At 43.8% G+C, this 22,606-nt stretch overlaps 1 protein-coding gene and 2 pseudogenes across 4 annotated transcripts; all 3 read left to right on the top strand.

Annotated features, from left to right (window-relative positions):
- Positions 1–2,734: 2,734 nt before the first annotated feature.
- Positions 2,735–3,533, top strand: LOC136470069 (uncharacterized; annotated as a pseudogene).
- A 120-nt stretch (positions 3,534–3,653) lies between these two features.
- On the top strand, positions 3,654–12,020 carry LOC136477430 (UPF0548 protein At2g17695-like). 4 transcript variants are annotated; one of them, XM_066475588.1, is made up of 5 exons: positions 3,654–3,913; positions 4,009–4,157; positions 10,522–10,825; positions 10,920–11,112; positions 11,215–12,020. In XM_066475588.1, the coding sequence occupies exons 2-5, from the start codon at positions 4,082–4,084 to the stop codon at positions 11,410–11,412; spliced, it is 771 nt and encodes a 256-aa protein (XP_066331685.1). In that variant the 5' UTR covers positions 3,654–3,913; positions 4,009–4,081; the 3' UTR covers positions 11,413–12,020. The 4 variants fall into 4 exon arrangements, with proteins under 4 accessions (XP_066331685.1, XP_066331688.1, XP_066331689.1 ...); XM_066475591.1 differs by having other exon boundaries at positions 4,009–4,161; positions 11,215–12,019; XM_066475592.1 differs by having other exon boundaries at positions 4,009–4,049; positions 11,215–12,019.
- A 3,762-nt stretch (positions 12,021–15,782) lies between these two features.
- On the top strand, positions 15,783–20,138 carry LOC136473820 (beta-1,2-xylosyltransferase XYXT1-like; annotated as a pseudogene).
- The last annotated feature ends 2,468 nt before the right edge of the window (positions 20,139–22,606 follow it).

Consider the following 22,606-nt stretch of genomic DNA (forward strand, 5'->3'; position numbering starts at 1 on the left):
GATCAAGGGGGAGCTACACCCTTGCGCGGGTGCTCCAACGAGGACTAGTGGGGAGTGGCGACTCTCCGATACCTCGACAAAACATCGCCGCGTTCCTCTCTCTCTCTCTCTATTTACTTTGAGCACTTACTTTGAGCATTTACTTTGAGCAATTTAATACTTGTTTTCATTTCCATAAGAATTGCTTGCTAGAGTAAGTTTGGAACTTAGGTTGAGAGGTTGTTGTGCATTAGTTTGATATAAACACTTTTCTAGGCACAAGGGGTTAATTGGGCTATCCGTAGGATTTGATTATTGCAAGAAAATTTAGAATTAGCCCAATTCACCCCCCCTCTTGGGCATCTTGATCCTTTCAGCTGGCTATCGCAGTTCTCCAACAGGTAGGTAGTGGTCGCCGACGACGTTGTGTTTCAAGTGTTTCAGCCGTTTCAGACTTAGTTTCTAGTGTTTCATCTGGATGTTGCAAAAGTAGATATGGGATATTGCATATGTTGCAATGACAGTATACGCATGTTGCAAGCCTATGTTTCAGGTGTTTTCAAACTTATGTTTCAAGTGTTCCTCTCTAGATGTTGCATATATTGCTATGGCTCTACCCGCATGTTTTAAGCGTGTGTTTCAAGTGTTTCGTATGTTTCATACTTATATTGCAAGTATTTCATCTGGATGTTGCAAAAGTAGATCTATATGTTGCATATGTTGCTATGCTTATACATGCAACATAAGTATGAAACATATGCAACATACCAGTTAGCTATTGCTCATTTACCTGTAGTTCGCAGTACTAATTCCACAACAACAAATGGACAATACGTAACATAATTTTGTCTGCTATTTACCGTCAATGCCGGCATATGTGCATTTGCTCAAAGTGCGCTGGCGAGTTGCTCCACGGGGTTGGCGAATGCCCGCTTTGCCATACGCCTATAATTGAGGTGATTTGAGCGTACTACATAAAGTAACAAGAAGAGCTTATAGATAGAAATATAGAGGAGAAGGGGTTTATTTGACTCGACCTAGACGCTTTCTCTTCGGTCTTCAGTTTAGTGTTTGATTGCCGCAGCAAAGCAACCTTAGAACCTGTTTTTTGTTTTTTGTTTTTATCCTCCAAGCTAATTATGCTCTCGTGGAGACTTTTAGTCCGGTGCTGAGATCATTGACGCTAGCCTTTGTTGTGCTTAACATCTTCTAGAATGAAGAAATATCATGAATACATCTATATCCATATCTATACTCCAATTTAGTATCAAAGAGCAAATTTCTTTCCTATCCTTTTCACTGTCTTTTCCCTAACTGATTTGTGAATGCGTGAACTGCACATTTTGTTTTCTTAGTTTCTGGTTTGTTTCGGTACGTTGTCGGTTTTTTCCGTAGAATGGTTACGACTTTGTTTTTTTATCAGCTCCTCGCTTCGTCAGAATTTTTTCCGTAGAATGGTTAGTTCTTAGTTTCTGGTTTTATCCGGGCGGTTATAGTTTTGTTTTTTCTCCGCACTTCATCAGAATTTTTTCAGATCCGATTAGGTTCGTCATAATTTTTTTCTGCCTATCCTCCGCTCCTAATACATAATATTACGTTCGTAATAAATAATATATTTCTACATTTAAAAAATAAATACAGTATTGCGTTCAAAATAAATAATATTTTTTGGATCATATTAGGTTCATGCGATTTCTTTTTGTCATATGTTTTTTCATCTAATAATGGAATAAGAATAAACAAGATACGAATTAAAATGAAGAAGATATGGAGAAAAGATTCTTCACCGTGCATGTGTTTTTAAAGTTTCTTTTCTATTATTTTCGTCCATCACATACTCTCTCTATTCTATGTGTCCCTCCAGTCTCCAAAGCATAAGAGTCGTAAAGTTTTACTAAGAGTAATATAGTATGTGATGAATTAGAGATTAGATAGAGTCCTATTTAATTTATTGTCCTGTGACCCGAACTTACGACCACTATGAATTAGAGATTAGAGTCCTAATTGGTTTATTATCCCCTTTCTGATCAAACTCGCGATGCATGCTCATACGAGTTAGAATAGCCCACGTCTAACCATGTTACTGAGTCTAATCTAATTATAAAATTTATTAGAACGTATGACATAAGATATAAATTTCGTCGCAACGCACGGACATGTTTTGCAAATACATTATAAAACCTGTTCCAAGATGCACCTCTAGAGATTGGAGACAAAATACAATCTAAAAGTTCAATCTAGATATGCAAATGCAGCTAGGTACTACATTCCTCCTAAAATAACTCTGCCTTCTAATAAATCTTGTACACTATAATAAACAACTATTTTCTCTTCTTATAAAAAAATATAAATTAGAAGCCAATAAAAACTAGCTTCACGGCTCCTCTTCGGCTACAGCCAAAAGAAGCCCTCTCAAGCCATCTGACGACCATACACTGTATCATCCCAAATCGGCCCATCGGCCCTCGGGCCCTCACCCTCTCCTCCAAGGGGCATTTAACTTTTTTGCCATCCTTACGAATGACACTTCTTTGTTTGCTATTTTTATACGGACACCTACATATTTGCCATCGCAACAGTAACACTCCTAATTTTTTGCCATTTTTGCTGATGTGGCATGCCACACAGTCAGACAGCGTGGCAGTGCCTCTCCTCCCGCTGTTGCTTCTCTCTCCCTCCACTCGCTGACATGTGGGCCCCACCAGTTAGGTTCATCTTCAACCTCTGGCCACCGGAGAAGGCTAAAAGCGCGGGGATGGGTCACCCCCACGACGGCGGCGTAGGCTGCTGCTGCGAGCTTTGCGGCGCGCCCGCGGCCATGCACTGCACGTCGGACGTGGCCTTCCTCTGCGTCGCCTGCGACGTCAAGGTGCACGGCGCCAACTCCCTTGCGTCGCGACACCGTCGCAGTGGCCGCATGGGCCTCCTCCTTGCGGTCGCGGGATCGCCGGTGCCGGCGCCAGACGAGGATGGGTACGAGTCCGCGGCGACCTCCTGCGTGCCCACGACCGACTCGACGGCGTCCGCGGCAGAGGCGCGGGGCCCGCGCGCCGGCCGGGAGCGGGATCCCAAGCCCGGGCGCGCGCGCCGAGGCGGTGCTCGAGGGGTGGGCCAAGCGGACGGGCCTCGCGTCGGGGTCGGAGGCACATCGGCGCGCCGTGGGGTTGCTCCTGGCCTGCGCCCACGACCTCGCCTCCACGCGCGTCCCAATGGCCGCTGCGCTATAGCGGGAGGTGGCGGGGCACGGTGGGATCGACGGCGGCAGCGGGGACGGCCACGGCGAGGCGCTGTGGCGTCTGGAGACGTGCGCGCACGTGCCAGCGCGCTTAGGTATGTGGCCGTCATGGCCACCAGGAAGAGCGCCCACAGGAACATGGTCCCCCTCCCGCACGCATGCTCGCCCCTTCTCCGATGGCCAGAGGTTGAAGATGAACCTGACTGGTGGGGCCCACATGTCAACGAGTGAAGGGAGAGAGAAGAGCGGCGGGAGGAGAGGCGCTGCCACGCTGGCTGAGTGCGTAGCATGCCACATCAGCAAAAATGGCAAAAATTAAGAGTGTTAATGTTTACGATGACAAATGTTTAGGTGTCCGTGAAAAATGACAAGTGAAGGAGTGCCATCCGTAGGATAGCAAAAAGTTAAATGTCTCCTCCTCCAGAGGAGAAGAAAAAAAAATAAAACAAAAACTCACCTGCCTCTCCGCTTGTGGCCCGCCGCCGCGACACGGTTGGAAGAGGCCACCTCTCTCGACGGCGACGGCGCAGCACTGGTCGTGCTCAGGCGGCACAGGCGACCGGGCTCCCTCCTCGCCCGCTTCTCCTACCCTCCAGGTCTCTCCAATCTCCAAAACACGGCCGGCCGCGGGAGTCTGCAATCTCCTATACGCACCCGATGACTCAGGACTCTTTCCCCGAGGACCCTTGCAGTCCGTAGGTACGGCAACTACCTGGGCACCGTCTCAGACTCCTTCCCTTGCTCTTCTCCCTATCTATCTATACCATAACCATAACGTTGCAATTTTGTTCTAGTTCTGCGTGTTCTAGGCCAAACAAGAAGAAACCGTGCCAAGGTTTGGATTGCTGAATTTGTGTTTGGGGGTCCATGGGTGTAGCACTAAGAGCATCTGTCTTGGGCCTTGCGGCACGGCACCCCTGGTCAGGCGGCCATGGCCTAGCTAGTAGGTATCTGACGTTGCTCTTTGTCCATGCATGCTGCCATGAGTTGATGTGATTGTCTTGTGGGTGTTGATTTACCTCTGATTGTGGCTGTTACTCTGTGCTCGGTGCTGCTGTTGCTCTGTGCTGCTAGATTGCTTCTGCTTGTAGTTTAGGTGTTTGATGAAATGCCCGTTCAAACTAAAATGCCAGTTCAACATGTCTGTGCTTTCTTTTTTTTCTTTTTATTTTTTTGCAATTAGGCTGTGATGTGCTAGCTTCATGTTCTTGTAATTAGATGCTGTGAATCTATGATATTCTTTTCTAGATCACGCAAAAGGTTTGCGTGTCTTTGTATTAAGGTAGAGAAAATATTCGTTACAGCACGCCTTAGCTTGGGAATTAGAGAATCTGTGATATGAGAAGCGGGAAACAAGATTAGTATGGGAACTAGGTAGCGTGCTCGTGCGTTGCTACGGGATAGCTAACATTTTGTACTAAAAACACACGGATCGCACGATAAGATAACAGTACTATAAAAATTAAATACCAATATTAAAGTGACATTTAATCCAAAAAACAAAGTGTGTGAAATTAACACAAGTCACGGAGAGCGCGGCGTCGCAGGCCCACAAACTCTACTTTATAGATCTTTTCTGTGATGTGGCTAAGATAATGTTTTATATTGGTCGGAAGAAATCTCCGATATCCATTGCTTTCGTGCGCCAATAAATACCAATGTTGAATATCCGGACTCGGATACAGATGGATCTAAACCCTCTAAACGGATTCGGTCTCGGATACGGTCGAAAAATATCCGTACCGTTTTCACCCCTATTCATAACAATGCCTAAATAAATGGATTACAAATTACATCCACCAAGGTTCATATGCAATAAACAAATTACATCCGCAAGGTCCATAGCTCCAACAAGTTAGAAAAAAATAATAAAAAATCCAGAATTGAAAATTGAATTGTCGTAAGAACTAAAACAAACTAAAGCAGTTTTGCTGAGCCGCTGGTGGTCGTGCTTGTCTGAAATTAAACCACATGTTGATCAATAGTATTGGACGAAATGGTCTATTTAAATGGCCACAGGATACACCGTATGTTTGAACAAACTGTATGAGTTTGATAGCTACTGCTCCAAGGCCCTACAAATGGTAATATGTCAAAGAAAGTTAACCTTCCAAACTAACAAATATGCATTAAGGGAGAAAATACAAATAGTCTCTGTTAAAACTGGCAAAAAAAAAAATAATTGCAGTAGGAGCCATTGGCTCCTCCTGATTCCTAAAAAAAAAGTTTGAGACACAGGTATATACAGGCTTTAGAAACAGGTTTTCTTTCACTTTGCTGGCAAACCAGTGCAACTAATAAAAAAATAGATCTGCAAGGTCCCTAGCTCCAACATGTTCTACATGGAAACAATGCAGTTATGCTGACAACACCACGTGACAACCATGACCTGCAAGCGCATACAACCATAGGCAAACAAATTATCCAGTCTAGGGATTTAGCATGTATGAGATGCAATAATTCAAGATAAAACTTATTCTTCTTTTTTTGCACTTCAGTAAGGTTCCATGTCGGCAGCTGGAAAATATGATCATAGGGGGAAAAAAACATAGCTACTTATGCATGACTCTGATGGCACTTGTGCACATAGGCAATCAAGATGTTTGGTTTGTTGGGCACTGCATTGAAAACTGCGGTGGTTGATTATATAGGATAAAACATTGAACAGTGCAAGTGAATCGTTAAATGGAAAGATGACTTATTAGGACACTAAACTAACTTATTAAGACACATAACTACAGGCAATCACTTTAACCATATTTGTGTTCACAGCTCAATGACCTTGCAAACAAACCAAAACAATGGATCGGAACTCATGCTATGACATAATGGGCACCTTGTAACCCAGTATACTCAGATAGGATGCAGCTTAATATTGTCATCTGGGGCTTCGAGCACAGATGGAATTTTCTTCATTTATTTTTTGAATGAATGGGCATGACATGATTCAGATGTAATATAACCTCGAATTACCAGATGGAATTAACAGATGGCATTACATATGATTCAGAGAAGCATTGCATCATATATAATTCATGTATAAGATAACTTCGAATTTTTGACAGGCCAAATCACACGCTCAGTCTTAGACTACTGCATAAAAAATGGTCTAGGCCACTTCACTACACTAATCAGCTATATGCTTTCAAGATCACTATCTACTGCTGAACACTGATCTCATGGGCTTGCTATTGCCTCTAAACGGTGGTCTTACTTTCTTTCTTTTTAGTTGTAGGAGATGGATTAGAACTCACCACAAGCGCTAGTCTTGCTTGAGAGTTCTAATGTACAGCCTCTGTCCTAAAAAGAACATAATCTAGTTTGTCATCAATCGTACAATTTTCAGATTTAACCAATTTACTGGAAAAAAGTGTCAACATTATTTATGATACTAAGTAGGTATATTATAAAAATATATTGTGAAGCATGCATGGCTTTATATCCTTTCATAGGTGTATATATATATGCAATTTCTTCAGGAAACTTCATGGATTTGAAAAGATGTTCTCCAAAACAGTGAGGGTTGCAATAGTGACATAAATATTTTGAAGCATGCATGGCTTTATATGCTTTCATAGGTGTATATATATATGCAATTTCTTCAGGAAACTTCATGGATTTGAAGTTTCAGACTTTCAGCTAGTTTTTGACGTTGCCATCATCATATAAGCACAGATAGCAGTGCATAACAGTTATTAAACAGCTTTTTTTTTGCGAGAAAGTAAACAACTATTAAATAAACTTCACTTGGTAGTGCAAAAGTATTGCTGCAGATACAGACATACTTGCAGCAACATGTGCAGAACAAAAATCAAACAAATGCGTGGTTAAGTACTGACCTGCTCACTTGGTAGTGCAAAAGTATTGCTGCCTGCATATATTCCTTTGTCAAAAATAAGTGCGGCTGAAATGACAATATGAAATAAGTGTGACTGGTTTATTAATAGAGATATCTGGCAGTTGGCTGCAGCTAGAAATAATTAAGGATTGCAGCGTACAGATAATTCTCTGACTGGTTTTAATGTCTCTGTTCATTATGTGTAACATAAGCCATCTAATGACATAACTAAAGACTGCAGTAACACTTATTGGTATACTAATGGGATAGTCATACCCTTCCAGTAGTAATCGTATAAAAAGTTCGACGCTACATGACTGGTTTTAATGGAATGCATTGAACATATATTTAGGCATAAGATTGAATTATAAAATAGAGAGTAATCACATTGCAACTATGATGCTAAAATTGGTGCAGTTTGTTTGCATGACTCGGTACCTATCTATATCAATTATATATTATACTGGAACGCAGGCTATATTGTCTTTGTTTGGTTATCATAATATGACTAAAATAGAAAAGGAATGTATTCAGTTACTAAAGAATGCATACAGCCCTGTAAGGTCAATTATTTATCACAAGAAGCAAAACCTAAAAATCCAATATGCATGTATAGCTTATTTTGCCTTGATTAACAAAAAAAAATTTGTATATGAAATCCAAATTAGAACTCATATCCAAGATAGGAAGCAAAAGGGAGAGAAATGAAACAAACCTGTGGGTGCAGGGTTGCCGTAAACTTGCTGCTGATTTGTGGACTTTGCCACCCTAAGATTAAGCAAGTAACAGAAGGAGCGAAGGAGTATCAAATTTCTTTGTTCTGGCCTGTCAAATAGTCATGCAAGATTGTGTAATGGAAAAAAAATCAGAACATGCTCTTTTAGGTCTGTATCCCTATACTGTGGCAATTATGAGCAGTCAGCAGTGTTCTTTAGTTTTACACAAGAACAGAGTATTTTTTTTCCTTCAAAAAAACAGAGTATTTTTTTTTAAACTTCAAGAACAGAATACTGTAACACCAGAATCATATTAACTTGCAAGTCATGCAGGCTAAACACTATCAGTAATTTCTGTATAAATATTCAGGTGATGCAGCACCTATTCAATTTTTTTCACAAGTACAGTACTTCACAAGAACAGAGACCTGTGATTCCTTGTTTCCAAGATCTATCTAATCTTCTATGCTGTTGAAGGCTTGAAAATACCACACAAGAACAGAGCCTAAATTTGCACAAGGAAACTTGCCTGTTGCTTCGTTTGGAACAAGGTGTCGTAGGCTCATAGCTGGAGAGGAAGCGCTGAAGTAGTTGCCATCGCCGGCCGGATTCGTGCTTTGGTCCTCTGCCTCCGCCCTCATCCTCCTTAGAACCTGAAGCTAAGTCGCCATCGGTAGCGGACATCGGCCCCGGCCAAGTTGCAGCAACAGCAGCCATGGTCACCGTGCCGTCGCGGACGCTCAGATCTAGAGATGCCGGGCTCAAGTAATAAGATAAGGGAGGAATCAATCACCTGAGATGTAGATGGCGGTACCTCGAGGAAGAAGATGGCATCAGGGTCGCAGATCTTCATGCCCTCGTCTACCATGAGGAAGAAGATGGCGGGTACGGCAACCCCGACGAGCGCGCAGTGGGGACGATCTCCACGTATCGCTGCGTCTCGCTGTCCTAGAAGATGAGCAGAAGGCGGCGCGGTGCACAAGGGCCGAGGGTAGGGAGGGAGAGGCGGCGTCGGCGAGTTGCTCCCTGCCCGCGGCGATGAGCCTGGTGATGTCCTTGCCCTCCATGAGGGCGAAGAGTAGGTCGAGGCGGTCCTCCACCACGGCACCGACGGAGCCCAGGATGCGGCGCACATCGTCCTCGGTCAGGAGCGCCCCGTCGTGGCCTTGCGTCGCCCGGCGGCGCCCCGTCCGCCGTGGCCTCCCGACGCCTAGAGGCGGCGCGCCTGCAGCGGCCTCGCATCAACCGGCGGTGGCTAGGGTTACACAAAGGCCGAGGAGTCGCGTGGGGGGCGATCGCAGGCGAGGGCACCAGGAGGGGGGCGCGGGCCGGAGAGGCGTCGGGGCGAGGGTTGGGGGACTCGCGGGATCGCGAGCTTGGAGGAGGTCCCACCTGCCGGCGCCGTGGGATCGCAGGCGTGGGCAGACGGACGAACCAAAACAAATGTCGCACAAAAAAATGTCCACGCTTTGTTCTTTTTAGTTGTAGGAGATTAGTGTTGATTTGAAGAACTCCGTATGATTACTTACTGAAGTTACTTAGATTCTTTGCAATTTTGATGCCTTGCTTTCATCAATTTTGGCTGGCCAAGCTAGTAGCACCTTCCTTCCAGGATGTTCACATCACATCATTCGACAACTCACCTCATCTAATATCCTTGTGCGATCTTGCGGTTGTACACATACAGAACATAGAAAGGATGAACCTTGTAACTGAACATGATTAGCTTGCGCATGTGCAAAAATGAGAAATGGGTCATCATGGCCTTGCCATACAATGTTTGTTGGATCCACCATCATCAGATGCAAGACTATGTAATATATGCTTGTAATATACTATATAGCTGAAAATAGGCATCGCAATTTAAACTGTTCAAATTAGAGATGTTGAAGAATAAAATCCGTGTTACCATAGCCATTACAAATAATTTGAATACCAATAGAATGTGGATTAACAGGATAGAGGGCTGAGATTTGACTGGTTTGCTGGAGGGTTGAGTAGTATGGACAAAATCTTTTGGAGTGGATAGCCAAATGAAGATATGAAGGGTAGAATTTGTAGGGTCTCCTGAAGATGCTCTAATAACAGATAGGGTGATTCCAGTAGGCTCCTATGAGTTCAAAATTCCCCATCTTTTTATCAGCTCAGCTTGCATTCAGTCAGTTTCAGAAGGAATGAGATACAACCATACTGGCCATCAATCCTGAAATCCCTGAAACTTGGTAACAAGCAACCCCATATGTGTGGTTTTAAGTCAAACCATAGCAGTACAAACTAGACACCTTATCCTTGAGCCGCAACTATGTAATAGTGCACTTGTGTGCCTGTGAATGGTGCAGATGTGTCCAGCTCTTGTTTATCTCATCTGTACTCTGAAATGACCTTTACCTGTCTTGAACTTTTGATTCACCATGTGTTGTCCATACCGGTGAACCAAAGCATATGACAGTAGTACATTAGCTAAATTGTATAATTAACGCCCCCTGTGTCCAAGTCTGGTCTGTAGCGTCTTAAGTCAGAATCAACCCTCATTTGTTTTAGATTCCTGCTTGCTAAGACCCGTGTGTTGTGTTGAAGAGAGCACCATTGGCTTTCAGATATTTATGCTATGCACAATCATTATGCATCTGCCAACACCTGCAATCATCTCACATTCTCGCAGCTAAAATAGGGTATGATCCAGTAGCTGCCCCCATGTGATGGGGCTAATTTCACCATATCGATTAACTGCCCCCAACATTTTTTTTTTCAAGATAAGGAGGCATCGCTCGTGCAAGAATCCATGGCATGGGGAGGTCTGTTCTTGAGCATGGGCCGCCCCACGCAGGAGCAACAGAAGTCCTGCCTTGCAGCCGCTGGTGGCTTCAACTACGACACAGCTCTCCATGGCGCCACACGCCCAAAGTCAGCGTCTACCTTGACCTCTGACGAAGCTGGTGGCGAAACAAGCGACAAGGTTCTTACCGAGCATGGCTTCTTTGTGAATCGATCGCGTGTTCTGATCGGCTCAGGTTCTGATGCCTTTGTCCATGCCAAATCTGCCCTCCTCTCATGGAGGTATAAGGAGCCTGAACCAGAGCTCTCATCATCCGTTCTCGCTACATATTCAGATAATGCCTCCTGACTGAGCGTTCCAGGAACTACTTTTCAGGCACTTGGCGCTAGGGTGGGCAAATGTGGAACCGGACACCCCGGTGAAGGTAGGAACAAGGTTCTGCATCTGCTACAAGGAGTTGATCCCCTGGGTGATGCTGCCACTTCAGATAGCGTATGTGACCGATGGTGAGTCAGACAGATCCAAGATGTTTGCGTTCGGCAGCGGCACTCTACAGGGCCATTTGCTGGTTGGTACACACACGAAACATACTCGGAGGATATATATATTGGCATGGTTTTGCTACGTGCTAGAACTGAGAAGCTAGAACTCCTGTATGTGGTGTGTGCAGGCCGGGGAGGAGCGCTTCTCGGTGCAGGTAGACGAGGAGGAGCGGGTGTGGTACGAGGTGGTTTCTTTCTCAAAGCCGGCGCACGTCCTGGCGACGCTGTGCTACCCGTATGTGCAGCTGAGGCAGAAGCATTTCGCGCAGCAGTCGGGACAGGCGCTCCTCAGGCATGTGACCACCTGCTCGACCAAGCAGCAGTAGAGCTCTGTGGAGAGAGACTATACAGAAAATGCCGTATGCCCTGGTGAATTCCATTCCGGCTTGGCCTGGTTTGGCGTCGCTGGGATGAGAAATGTTAGAGTTGGAGCATTCCGGGTGGGATTTTCCCATCCCATATTTTAACTTCGTCATCATGATGATGGATCTGTTGCAGCTGAATGAATTAAGAGAGGAAGACATAAAATTAATGATAAAAACACAAACAGAATGAACACGTGATGAGAATAGAGAAGGTGCAGTTGGGCTGACGCCGATATGGCCTGCCTAGTTTAGGTCTTGTTTGGATACAGTCGGATTCACGTCAATCTATATGTGTTGAATTAGAGTGGAACTTGAATTAAATTTTACCCTAAACTATTTTAACACATATGGATTTTGGGGGAATCTAACAACATCCGAACAAGACCTTAGGGGTGGGTGACCCATGCTCTCAAAAGTTTGGCGGGCGACGAAGCTGGCACCTGGTGCGCCGCGGCGCCTCTTGTTTAGTCGTGTCTTTCATCAGTTTGGTTGCTTGCTCAAAGAAAAGAAAACAATATTATTTATTCTACTGTGTTTATACCCGTGCATTGTAAAAGAGAAGAAAAATAATACCATAATAATTGAAGTTTGAATATACGTTGTACCATTATTAAAAACGATGCTTAAGTGTTATCTTCATAACATTCTGCTTGTAGTTAATCGTCACTGGTACTGTTCACGATGAACGAACAATTTGCACTAATTTTTTTTTAAAAAGGAACAATTTGCACTAACGCACATAATTCAACTTTTTATGTAAAATCAAATTAACGAATTTCAGATTGTAATAACCATGTTCACGTGGCTCTTTATTCTACCACGACGTTGACAGCCAAAAAATGATTGGGGAGTTGAAGATGCACTGAAAAGCCCATGCAATAAAAAAAAGATCAAATTTGGAGCAATATTAACAAAGTTCGGCAAAAATCAGCCCAATTCGGTTTGGGCAACAGGCAAAATTGGGCTAAGCTGTTTTCAGTTGGCCGAGTAGCACGACAAACTGACGGTTTTAGTAGGGAGGCGCCGTAGCCCAATAAAAACCGGTCCAAGCCGGTTTTAGAACCGAACTCAGACTGAACGGTTTTGGCTATATGAGATGTGTCCGTGTTTTCTTTTAGAACCGATCTCATGGAAACTTGTAAATTGCATGTGGAATAAGTTTTCTTAAGGCCAACCCTCTATTTATACGAAAGATCCATATACCCAATCGTCAAAAATACATCTACCTTTACCTTTTACCTCAAAACCCTATCTTTTCTAAGCCCCTTGTTCTCCAATACTTGACTCGACGAGATTTGCCGTCGTTCTAGATGACCTTGCCAATCCTAGGTCACCCCTGTTGTGCGTCTCCACAACGGGTCTTCCTAGAAAGCGTTCGTGGGTTTTTTTGAACGTCACCTGCTAGTCAGCCTCACTATTTAGACCTACCTTCACTACGTATCTCGGCCCTGTGCGACCTAGGTAACCTAGCCCTTACCGGTGTGTTGGTTAGATTTAGCATCAACGCACTTCTTGGTGACTCCGCTAGGGAAGAAAGCAAAATAGATCAACTACCATGGCCAATGATAAGCGACATGATTTTACAGATATGAAGAATCCTAAGAACATCATCAAGCTTTTGGTCGGTCAACTTTCTAAGTAGATTAGCGAGATGCTGGCGTATTGGACGAAGGCCCAAGCTGCTGTTGGTCTGCAAAAGAGTTATGCAACATATGTTCCAATCCTATGAACTAGCCTAGCAAGCTAAACTAGAATATTAAGCACGCAACCTTGGTACACAATATAAACGCGGGAGCTTAAGGGTAGAGAATGCATACTCCCATTGATGACTGATATTTTGACCGAGGTACCGAGAAGCTCATGCTCCCCCTATTCCTTATTTGAACCCCTCGCAAGGGCCAAGCTCTCGATCGGGTAACTCCGTGGAGCCCGCAGACCTTCCCCACGCGCAAATGGGTCTCCGCTAGGCCTTCTCCCGGACCACTCCTCGCCATCTTCACTATCGAGCTTTCGCCAAAATGTCGTGGGCCTTCTTCCCTCTAGTACACAGTGGTGGCCACAACACAAGAGCGATTGGTGTGGTCTCGCAAGACGACAAGCCTTTCTGAGTACAACGATGGTGTGCGTAAGCATTGAGTGGTGAGAGGAGTGCAAACCTCACTAAACACTAGGCCTAAATCTAGAGCAAGTTCATAAGTGGTGGTCTAACTAACCTAAGAACTTCGCAGAACACCTACGCTAATCACCATTGTAATCTTTAAGCTCTTTGGTGGCTAGAGAAACTAGAGATGAACCTCAGTCCTCCTATACCTTCCTTGATCACAAACACACTTCAAATTGTTGATAGGGGGTATATATAGCCCCAACACATGAAACTTCTTGTTGGGAAAGTGCTGCAGTTTGTGCGCACTCATCGGATAAATCCAGTGGGGTCACCAGAGTTTTCTGGTGCTTTTTGGTAACTAGCAGTTGGACTAACAGTTGGGTCGCCATTGCTCTAGTGCCCTCTTCTCCGATGCCACCGAACTTTTTCGGTGAGCACTGAATGCTCTCGGGTTCTTGTCTGGAACTCACCAAAGATGTTTCGTTTCTCCGATGCTCTGCACTGGAGTTTTTCTGGCGCGTCATTTTGTTCTTTGGAACCTCTTTGTTGGCGATTGCTTGTTTTGAATTTTGATGTTGTGCATGTCTTCTATGGTGCACTGGACTTTTTTGGTGGCTCTATTAAATCTGCCTATGTTGTGTTGTACCTTAATTTGATCCGATGCCTAGGTCCAGGACACACCAGACATTTTGGATAAAGTTTTTTAGTGTGTGTGTGGGGGGCGCCATCATGCCATGGATTCATCGTCCTCATTCTGAGAAGGCGGTCTACAGTTGATGGGTACGGGAGCCTAGGCGAAAGCCATGCCCGACTTGTTGATGCTATTGACGGCGACGCCCTTGGGCGCCGTTAACCTCCTTGGAGGCGTCGTTGTAGCCTCTCCACCCATGTAACCATAGGATATCTCCGAGTGAAAACCTAGCTCTAGATCTCTAGCTAGTGGCGGTGGCGTCGTTGATGCCACATCCTACTTGTAGATGTCACCGTGGAGGGTTTTCTCAGACTTAATCACAACTCTTCTGCATGGTCTTATGCTTGCACCTCCTATGTGGTGGCACTAATTGGTTGTTGGATGGTGTCAGCTGCCATTGTCTTTACTCTGACGTCCACCATGTTCCTTGATTGCATCTTCTCACCATATGTCAGGTTAGCGGGACCATGATCCCCTCTCTTGGATCTCCTCGTTCTCCAATCATCGGTCCTCCAACCCTTGAGGCTTCCTCTCCACTAGGGGCGTAGGTGGAAGGCAATTGGATCCCGGATGAACTCCATAGAACATGTACATCATGACTGTCGTCTATCATCTTGACTCAGTTCCTTACAGTTGCCCGTGGAGTGGAGATCATCGGAGTTCTGTCTATTAGTGGTGCAATGTTCGACGATCATTGACGTGTCTCTATCCTAGGAGTTGTAGCTCTGTTGTTTCTCCTTGTAGGTGTTGGTGATGGTTGTTTTTTCCCTTGTATGTGGTATTGTTGGCAGTGGTGTTTGTACTCTCTTTCTCGTCTTTCCTGTTTTGTAACTCCGGGTTCATGACCCAACAATGTAATTATAATTGCCGGCTTTTGCCGGAATCTGTGATAATAAAATTCAGGTGGAGATAGTTCATCCCCCTGATCTTTCAAAAAGAAACAAAGCAATGGCTAGGAATCGAGCATAGGGGTGGAGGCACGAGACAGAGATGTAAGAGAGTGTGTGAGAGAGAAATAGAGAGAAGTGCCTCGAATGAGCAAGTATAAACTAAAGGGATGTTTCAGCATATATGCCCATCCAAATTGTAGAACTGTCACCATCACAAATCAGTGCTTTGGAAGAAGGGAGTAGGATTTGAACCAATACGACACACTAAACATAGTTTAGCAACATTAATATATGTTTTTGAAGTACTGTGATCTACTTTCTCCGTCTCAAAAATAAGTGTCGCTGCTTTATGGGATGCGTGCTAGTCAAGCTTTCTCAACTTTGACTAGATTTGTAGAAATATTAGCAATATGTATATCTCTAAATAAATTTATATTATAAAAATATATTCAACGATTTATTTAATAATACTGATTATACATCATAAATATTAATATTTTCCTATATATATTTAGATAAAGTTAACAATGTTCGGCAAAGCGAGAATGACACTCTCTTGGACGGAGGGAGTAGTTGAGAACCGATAAAGTTAAGGACAGCCCGTAAAATTCACTAGAAAATGCCCTTGGCATCTGCAACCAGACTAGACTCATGAGACTAATCAAGCACATCGCTAATTAATTGATCCAGCTCCAGGAAGTAGAATCAGAAACCGAAACAGAACAGAACACGAGAAGTTGACTATAGCGAGGTGGCCAGCGGCCAGGAAGGAAAAGTAGCGGCGGCATGGGGTCGCCCACGGCGGCCAAGAGCATGGTGAAGCAGCGCATCTGGCGTCACCGGCTCGTCGCGCCGTTCGCTGCCGTTCTTGTCACGGCCGTCCTTGCCGTCGTCGTATTCTCCGGCCTGTTCTCGCAGGATCCAAACGGTGAGCTTTCGATGGTTACAGTTTGACAGCTACTGCATCTTTCTTCTCTTGCTTTCTTCCCCCCTATCACCGAATTTGTACGTGTGTTCTTACTAGAGTTTATTGGGACTCGTAGCCACCTCGGAGTTCACTGCCGTAAATGTGGGTAACACCCGGCCAGTGCGCGATAAGTCGGAATCCACAGGTAAAATCGAATCTATGTGGCTTCAAAACTTATTCCCTTGTCTTACTTGTTCATGGCTGGAAGGAGGTCTTGTCAAAGCAAGAAAGTTTTTTTTTTGGTTCTGTTTTAGTTGGTGGGGTTTGGGTTTTGGAATCCGGACCGGATTGGTCGGATTTGATAATTTGGTTTCCAAGGTGCAGCAACCAGTGGATCTCCCAACAAGGAGGATCTTGCAACAGCGGCATCTGATCAAGAATTGGATGATGGAAATTCTGGTTTGGCATTGTTACTTCTCTTACTACTATTTCATGTCCCAATCTGAGGTGACTAGCTAATTTGAAGTTCTGAATCTCGTGAGTTGGCGAAATGTAGAGCCCAATCAAGCTTTCCAAGGCACCATGCCTGCAGCAGGCGAGGGAGGGACAGCAACGCAGTGCCGGCCCAACTAGAAAGAAGCACTGGAGGATCTGGTATGCCGCCCTGGTATCATCGTGAAGTTTCCAGATGCTACTAATGCAGCTCACACTGTCTATACTTGTTTTCTGGACTCACATCTAGAACCTGAAGAGAAGCAATCGCCCCCACAGGACCAGGAATGAGAAGAAACCACTGCTAAGTCAGGTACTGTGCAGACACATCTCTATTTGCATGGTTTGTTTCTATGCTGTGAATACACTGCTGGGTAAATACAAAATTCTGTACCACAAGGCTGGACTAGTATAGCAAAGATAGAGTGTTCCAACTTCACCTGTGCTATCCGGCACTGAGTAAAAAGGGCAGTTAAAGGGAAAAATGGCGTGCTTGTGATTGGTTAGTAAAGCCCTTGCTTCCAATGGAATAAAAATAAAGATAAAAGCTAGTGATATGCTTTAGTTGAACCACATGTAAATTATCATTTGTTGTAGACATTTCTTACATTTAGCAGCTAATTATTCGTACTGATGGTCCATGTGTTTGGAAGTCTTGTGCTCCTAACTTCCAAAAGTTGTTTGAGGGCAATAGCTGTGAAAATTAAACAAGTTAAAAGTTTCATAGTCTTGGGCTACATTGGTACAAAGAATCGGAGGGAAGATTGCAACAAATTTTTTATGTATACCTGTAGGATCACACTTTCGAAGTTTAGATATACCGTGTTAGCATGTTATCTGAGGGCGATAATTAATTCACTTTGAGGACTAAGTATGATGACTGCATTTATTTATATTTGCTTAGATCCTCCATAAAGCTTGTCTTTTCAAAGCCTTAGCTTACAGCAGAGGGCTTAGAATTAACCTGTCACAAATGAATTCCCACAAAGAAAAAAAGGTTTGATTGGCAACCAATATGCTTTTTATGAAGTTATTTTGTAAAAATGTCACAGAAAAGCATAAATCGTGTTTTCTTTTTGTTTTTATTTCTAAATATAGCACAATGTTCATTTATCATGGATAATAGGACATCAGAGTTTCAAGTGCTGAAATAGGAACATTTATTATTGTATCAAACAAAGGCATGGTGCTTCATTGAAGGAAACGAAAATACATTAGTACAACTAGAAGTATCCCACTAGCACCCATGCTTTTCTGGTTTCTTGGATTAGATCTACTTCTGTATTTAACAGATGCAATGTTTCCTAATCCATTTATACTTTCGAAAGTATACCATGGAAAGTTTGAAACATGCCTTTCCATGAAATTTGATTTCTTTTAATGAAACAATGCTGGCTTCACATAATTACACCCTTCCACTTTGTCCAACGAAATGTATCTTAACGAATTAAGGTGTGGCATACAGAGGATGTTGCATTTTGAGTTATTTTGGAGTAAAGGACTACCATCTCCAGTCTTATTTGCTTGTTTATAGGAGATGGACACAGTCCCTTCATCACTTTTCTCCATTTCTTTATCTAAATATATACTAACAAAATATTAATAAAATCATAGAGATATAGAAGTACTTTTGAGGTTGATCTTATTAAATATTATTCTCATAAAATATGACTTATCTACACATTTTGATCTATAACTGTAATCAAGAAATGGAAGTTCCATTGCACAGAATCTAAAAGATGAAATGTATTTTGTACCTGAAGAATTTATCCAATCTAAGTCCAGCTGAACATTTTGGTTTGATTTGGTTGTGTTTTACAGTAGCACTACATGATGCTTTTGAGGCATTTTCTAATCTTCTACGATATTGCACAATGAAAGCAAATCATGCATCATCAGATATTTCGTTACTGATGTGATTTGATGGCCATTAAAGTACATAGTAACTTTATCCTGAACTGCATACTTATCCAATTCGTACATAGGTCATTTGTTGTCACAGTCTACATGCGCGATAGGTATACCATTAGAGCTTATTCCATTGAGTTCCTCTTTTGTTTTCCCTAGATGCTCCCACGATGTGGTGGTATCCCCATATTTATGTCCTATAATTTAGTCCTTATGGAACAACTCTGTATCAGCCAAAGCCAAACCCTTTCTTTGCTCGCAGTGTCAGTCGCTATTGTTTCAGAAAACAGAAACCATCAATTGTTTAATAATTACATGTACTAACATTTAAAACTGCCGGCTGCATATTATTGACCAACAGGTTTAGTTCAGAACACAACATGCACACCTCGAACCGGAACAACCGTCTGTGATCTCTCCAACCAGCGCTTCGACATCTGTGAGCTTTGTGGTGATGCTCGCACCATTGGTCGCTCCTCCACTGTAATGTATGTCCCACAGTCCCTTACTTCCAATGATGAAGAGTGGAATATTCCAGCACAGTCACGGAAAAGCCTTCCATGGATCAAGAAGGTGACTGTCAAAACCCTGAAGGCTTCCCAACAGGTGCCAAGTTGCACATCCAGGCATGCCATAACGGCCATTGTCTTTGCATTAGGTGGGTTTACAGCGAATGTCTGGCATGACTTCAGTGATGTTCTTGCCCCTCTGTTTCTTACTGCCCGCCAGTTTGACCAAGATGTCCAACTACTTATCACCAATAATCAGCCCTGGTTCATCAAGAAATACTCAGCAATTTTTCATCGCCTCACGAGACACAATATTATTGATTTTGATGCAGACGAGGAGGTCAGATGCTATCCACATGTCATTGTTGGGCTGAGGAGCCACCGGGATCTTGGTATTGATCCAAACTCTACACTGCAGAACTACACAATGATGGATTTCCGTTTGTTTGTCCGTGAAGCCTATGGATTACCTGCACCTGAAGTGGATATACCATACAGGGCTGACAAAGATGACTTTGAAAAGAAGCCCGGATAATGCTCATTGACCGGGGCAAGACATGAATATGCCTGATGTTTTGCGAGGGCTTGATTGGTTTGGTTTCGAGGTGGTCAGGGCAGATCCAAGGATTGATTCTAATCTTGAGGAATTTGTCCGCCTAGTTGACTCATGTGATGCAATGATGGGTGTTCACGGTGCGGCCTTGACTAACATGGTGTTCCTGAGGTCAGGTACAGTGTTGGTGCACGTTGTACCCTACGGGATTGAGTTCATGGCTAACAGATTCTACGGTGCACCTGCAAGGGACATGGGCCTAAGACACGTGCAGTACAGCATCAATCCAGATGAGAGCACACTACTGGAGAAGTATGGCGGGAACCATACGGTGATAAAAGATCCAGAAGCCATAAGGAACAGTGGATGGGAGAAGGTTGGGGAGTTCTATATGACCAAACAGGACGTTGTGCTCAACATGACGAGGTTTGGACCTAGTTTGTTTGAAGGCAATAAAGTTCATTGTGTAGGTGGATGAGATGAGGTTTGTGTTAGCTAAGGAATTTTACCATTTTTCACTGAAAAATGAAGCTAGTGTACACTGTCTTTTTTTTATAGGTTTTATTGTTCTTGTGCTGCTTCTGTACGGAGTTGAAAATGTATGATTCGATTGATTGTGCTATGGATGTTACAGAAAAGATGATATTTTGGTTTACTGATGTTAACTCCGCCTATGGTGGGGCGCCTTTGGTGTCCCAGCATAGCAGGTTCCAAGCCCTGGTAAAGGAGGAGGGTTGTGTTAGGCGTGGCGAGCCAATGTAAAAACTTAGCCACTTAAATGGAGATGAAACCCGAAAGAAAATCGTTGGGGCGTAACCCCCTTAGCGACGTGCCATATCGGAACCCGGGTATGGTGTTAAATGGGCAAGGGTCGGGTCGTCACCCCCGTGACGCGCCGTGTCGTGATCTGGGCATGGTGTCAAGTAACCAAGGATCGGGTCGTCGCTTCCTTAGTGGTGCGCTACATCGGCGCTCGGGTGTAGTGAAAAATGATGAAGGGTCTTCGCATTAGAGTCGACGGGTGCGAAGGGTAAGGAAGCTAGTCGAACCAACTAGGATTTGTTTAGGTAGTTGGAATGTAGGGTCACTTACAGGTAAGTTAAGAGAATTAGTTGATACCGCGACTAGGAGGCGTGTAAATATATTATGCGTTCAAGAGACTAAATGGAAGGGTCAGAAGGCGAAGGAGGTGGACAATACAGGTTTCAAGCTTTGGTACATAGGGACAGTCGCGAATAGAAATGCAGTAGGAGTTTTGATTGATAAGAGCCTCAGGAATGGTGTGGTGGGAGTGAGAAGGCAAGGAGATAGGATTATCTTAGTCAAGCTTCTCGTTGGTGATATGGTCTTGAACGTAATTAGTGCGTATGCCCTCCAAGTAGGCCTCGACGAGAGTGCTACGAGACAGTTCTGGGAAGACTTAGATGGCTTGGTTAGAGCTATACCTAGTAGTGAGAAGCTTTTTATAGGAGGAGATCTTAATGGGCATGTAGGTACTACAAGCGCAGGTTTCGAGGCAGTTCATGGAGGTTTTGGGTATGGTGGTAGGAATCAGGAGGGGGAGAAAGTTCTGGACTTTGCGTTAGCTTTTGACCTGATGATAGCCAACACTTTCTTTAGAAAGAGAGAATCTCATCTAGTGACCTTCAGTAGCGGACAACACTGTAGCCAGATTGACTTTGTCCTCACAAGAAGAAAGGACAAACTAGTGACCTTCAGTAGCGGACAACACTGTAGCCAGATTGACTCTGTCCTCACAAGAAGAAAAGACAAACGAGCATGCTTGTATTGCAAGGTGATACCAGGGGAGTGTGTTGTTTCTCAACATAAGCTTGTGGTGACAGATTTTCGTTTTTAGGTGTGTGCCCGTAGGGATAAACAAGCTAAGATTGAAAGAACAAAGTGGTGGAAACTGAAAGGGAAGACGTCAGAGGTATTTAGGGAAAGGGTTATCAAAGAGGGCTCTTGGAAGGAAGAAGACGACATAAACAATATGTGGGACAAGATGGCAACCAACATTCGGAAGGTAGCCTCAAAGGTGTGTGGAGTAACCAAAGGAAGGGGACGCGAGGATAAAGATACTTGGTGGTGGAACGAGGAAGTCCAAAGGGCTATTAAGGAGAAGAAAGAATGCTATAGACGCTTGTACCATAACATGAGTGTGGACAACATAGAGAAGTATAAGGTGGCAAAGAAGACTGCAAAGCGAGCTGTAAGTGTGGCAAAGGGTAGAGCGTACGAGGATCTTTACCAATATTTGAGTACGAAGGAAGGAGAGAAGGACATTTATAGGATGGCTAGGGTTCGTGAGAGAAAGACACGGGACTTCAACCAAGTTAAGTGCATTAAGGATGAAAGGGAGCATCTCTTGGTAAAGGAGGATGAGATCCGACATCGATGGCAAGAGTATTTTGACAAATTGTTCAATGGTGAGAATATGGACACAACCTTTCAGTTGGATGACTCTTTTGATGACACCAATAGGCGCTTTGTGCGGAGAATCCAAGAATCTGAGGTCAGAGAGGCGTTGAAAAGGATGAAAGGAGGTAAGGCGATGGGACCGGATGGTATCCCAATCGAGGTGTGGAGATGCCTTGGGGACATAGCTGTAGTATGGTTAACCAAGCTGTTCAACCATATTTTTCGATCGAACAAGATGCCTGATGAGTGGAGGAGAAGTATATTGGTACCGATCTACAAGAATAAAGGGGATATTCAAAGTTGTACAAATTACCGGGGAATTAAGTTGATGAGCCATACTATGAAGCTATGGGAGAGAGTTATCGAGCATCGCTTGAGAGCAATAACGCGGGTCTCTATGAACCAATTTGGTTTCATGCCCGGAAGGTCAACCATGGAAGCCATTTTCTTAATAAGACAAGTTATGCAGCGGTATAGGGAGAAGAAGAATGACCTACACATGGTTTTTATTGACTTGGAGAAGGCTTATGATAAAATACCAAGGAATGTTATATGGTGGGCTTTGGACAAACATAAAGTCCCAATGAAGTACGTCGGGCTCATTAAGGACATGTACAACAATGTTGTGACTAGAGTTCGAACAAGTGATGGAGACACAGATGACTTCTCGATTAGGATAG

The sequence above is a fragment of the Miscanthus floridulus genome, chromosome 8 (genome assembly GCF_019320115.1).
Source record: "Miscanthus floridulus cultivar M001 chromosome 8, ASM1932011v1, whole genome shotgun sequence".
NCBI classification, from domain to species: Eukaryota; Viridiplantae; Streptophyta; class Magnoliopsida; order Poales; family Poaceae; genus Miscanthus; species Miscanthus floridulus.

What these genes read in the sequence shown, in the direction of transcription:
- LOC136477430 (XM_066475588.1), top strand. Translation starts at nt 4,082, where the DNA reads ATGGGTGTAGCACTAAGAGCATCTGTCTTGGGCCTTGCGGCACGGCAC. An exon ending in TCTGCCCTCCTCTCATGGAG is followed by an intron (nt 10,826 to 10,919) that starts GTATAAGGAGCC and finishes ACTACTTTTCAG; the next exon opens with GCACTTGGCGCTAGGGTGGG. An exon ending in CTCTACAGGGCCATTTGCTG is followed by an intron (nt 11,113 to 11,214) that starts GTTGGTACACAC and finishes TGGTGTGTGCAG; the next exon opens with GCCGGGGAGGAGCGCTTCTC.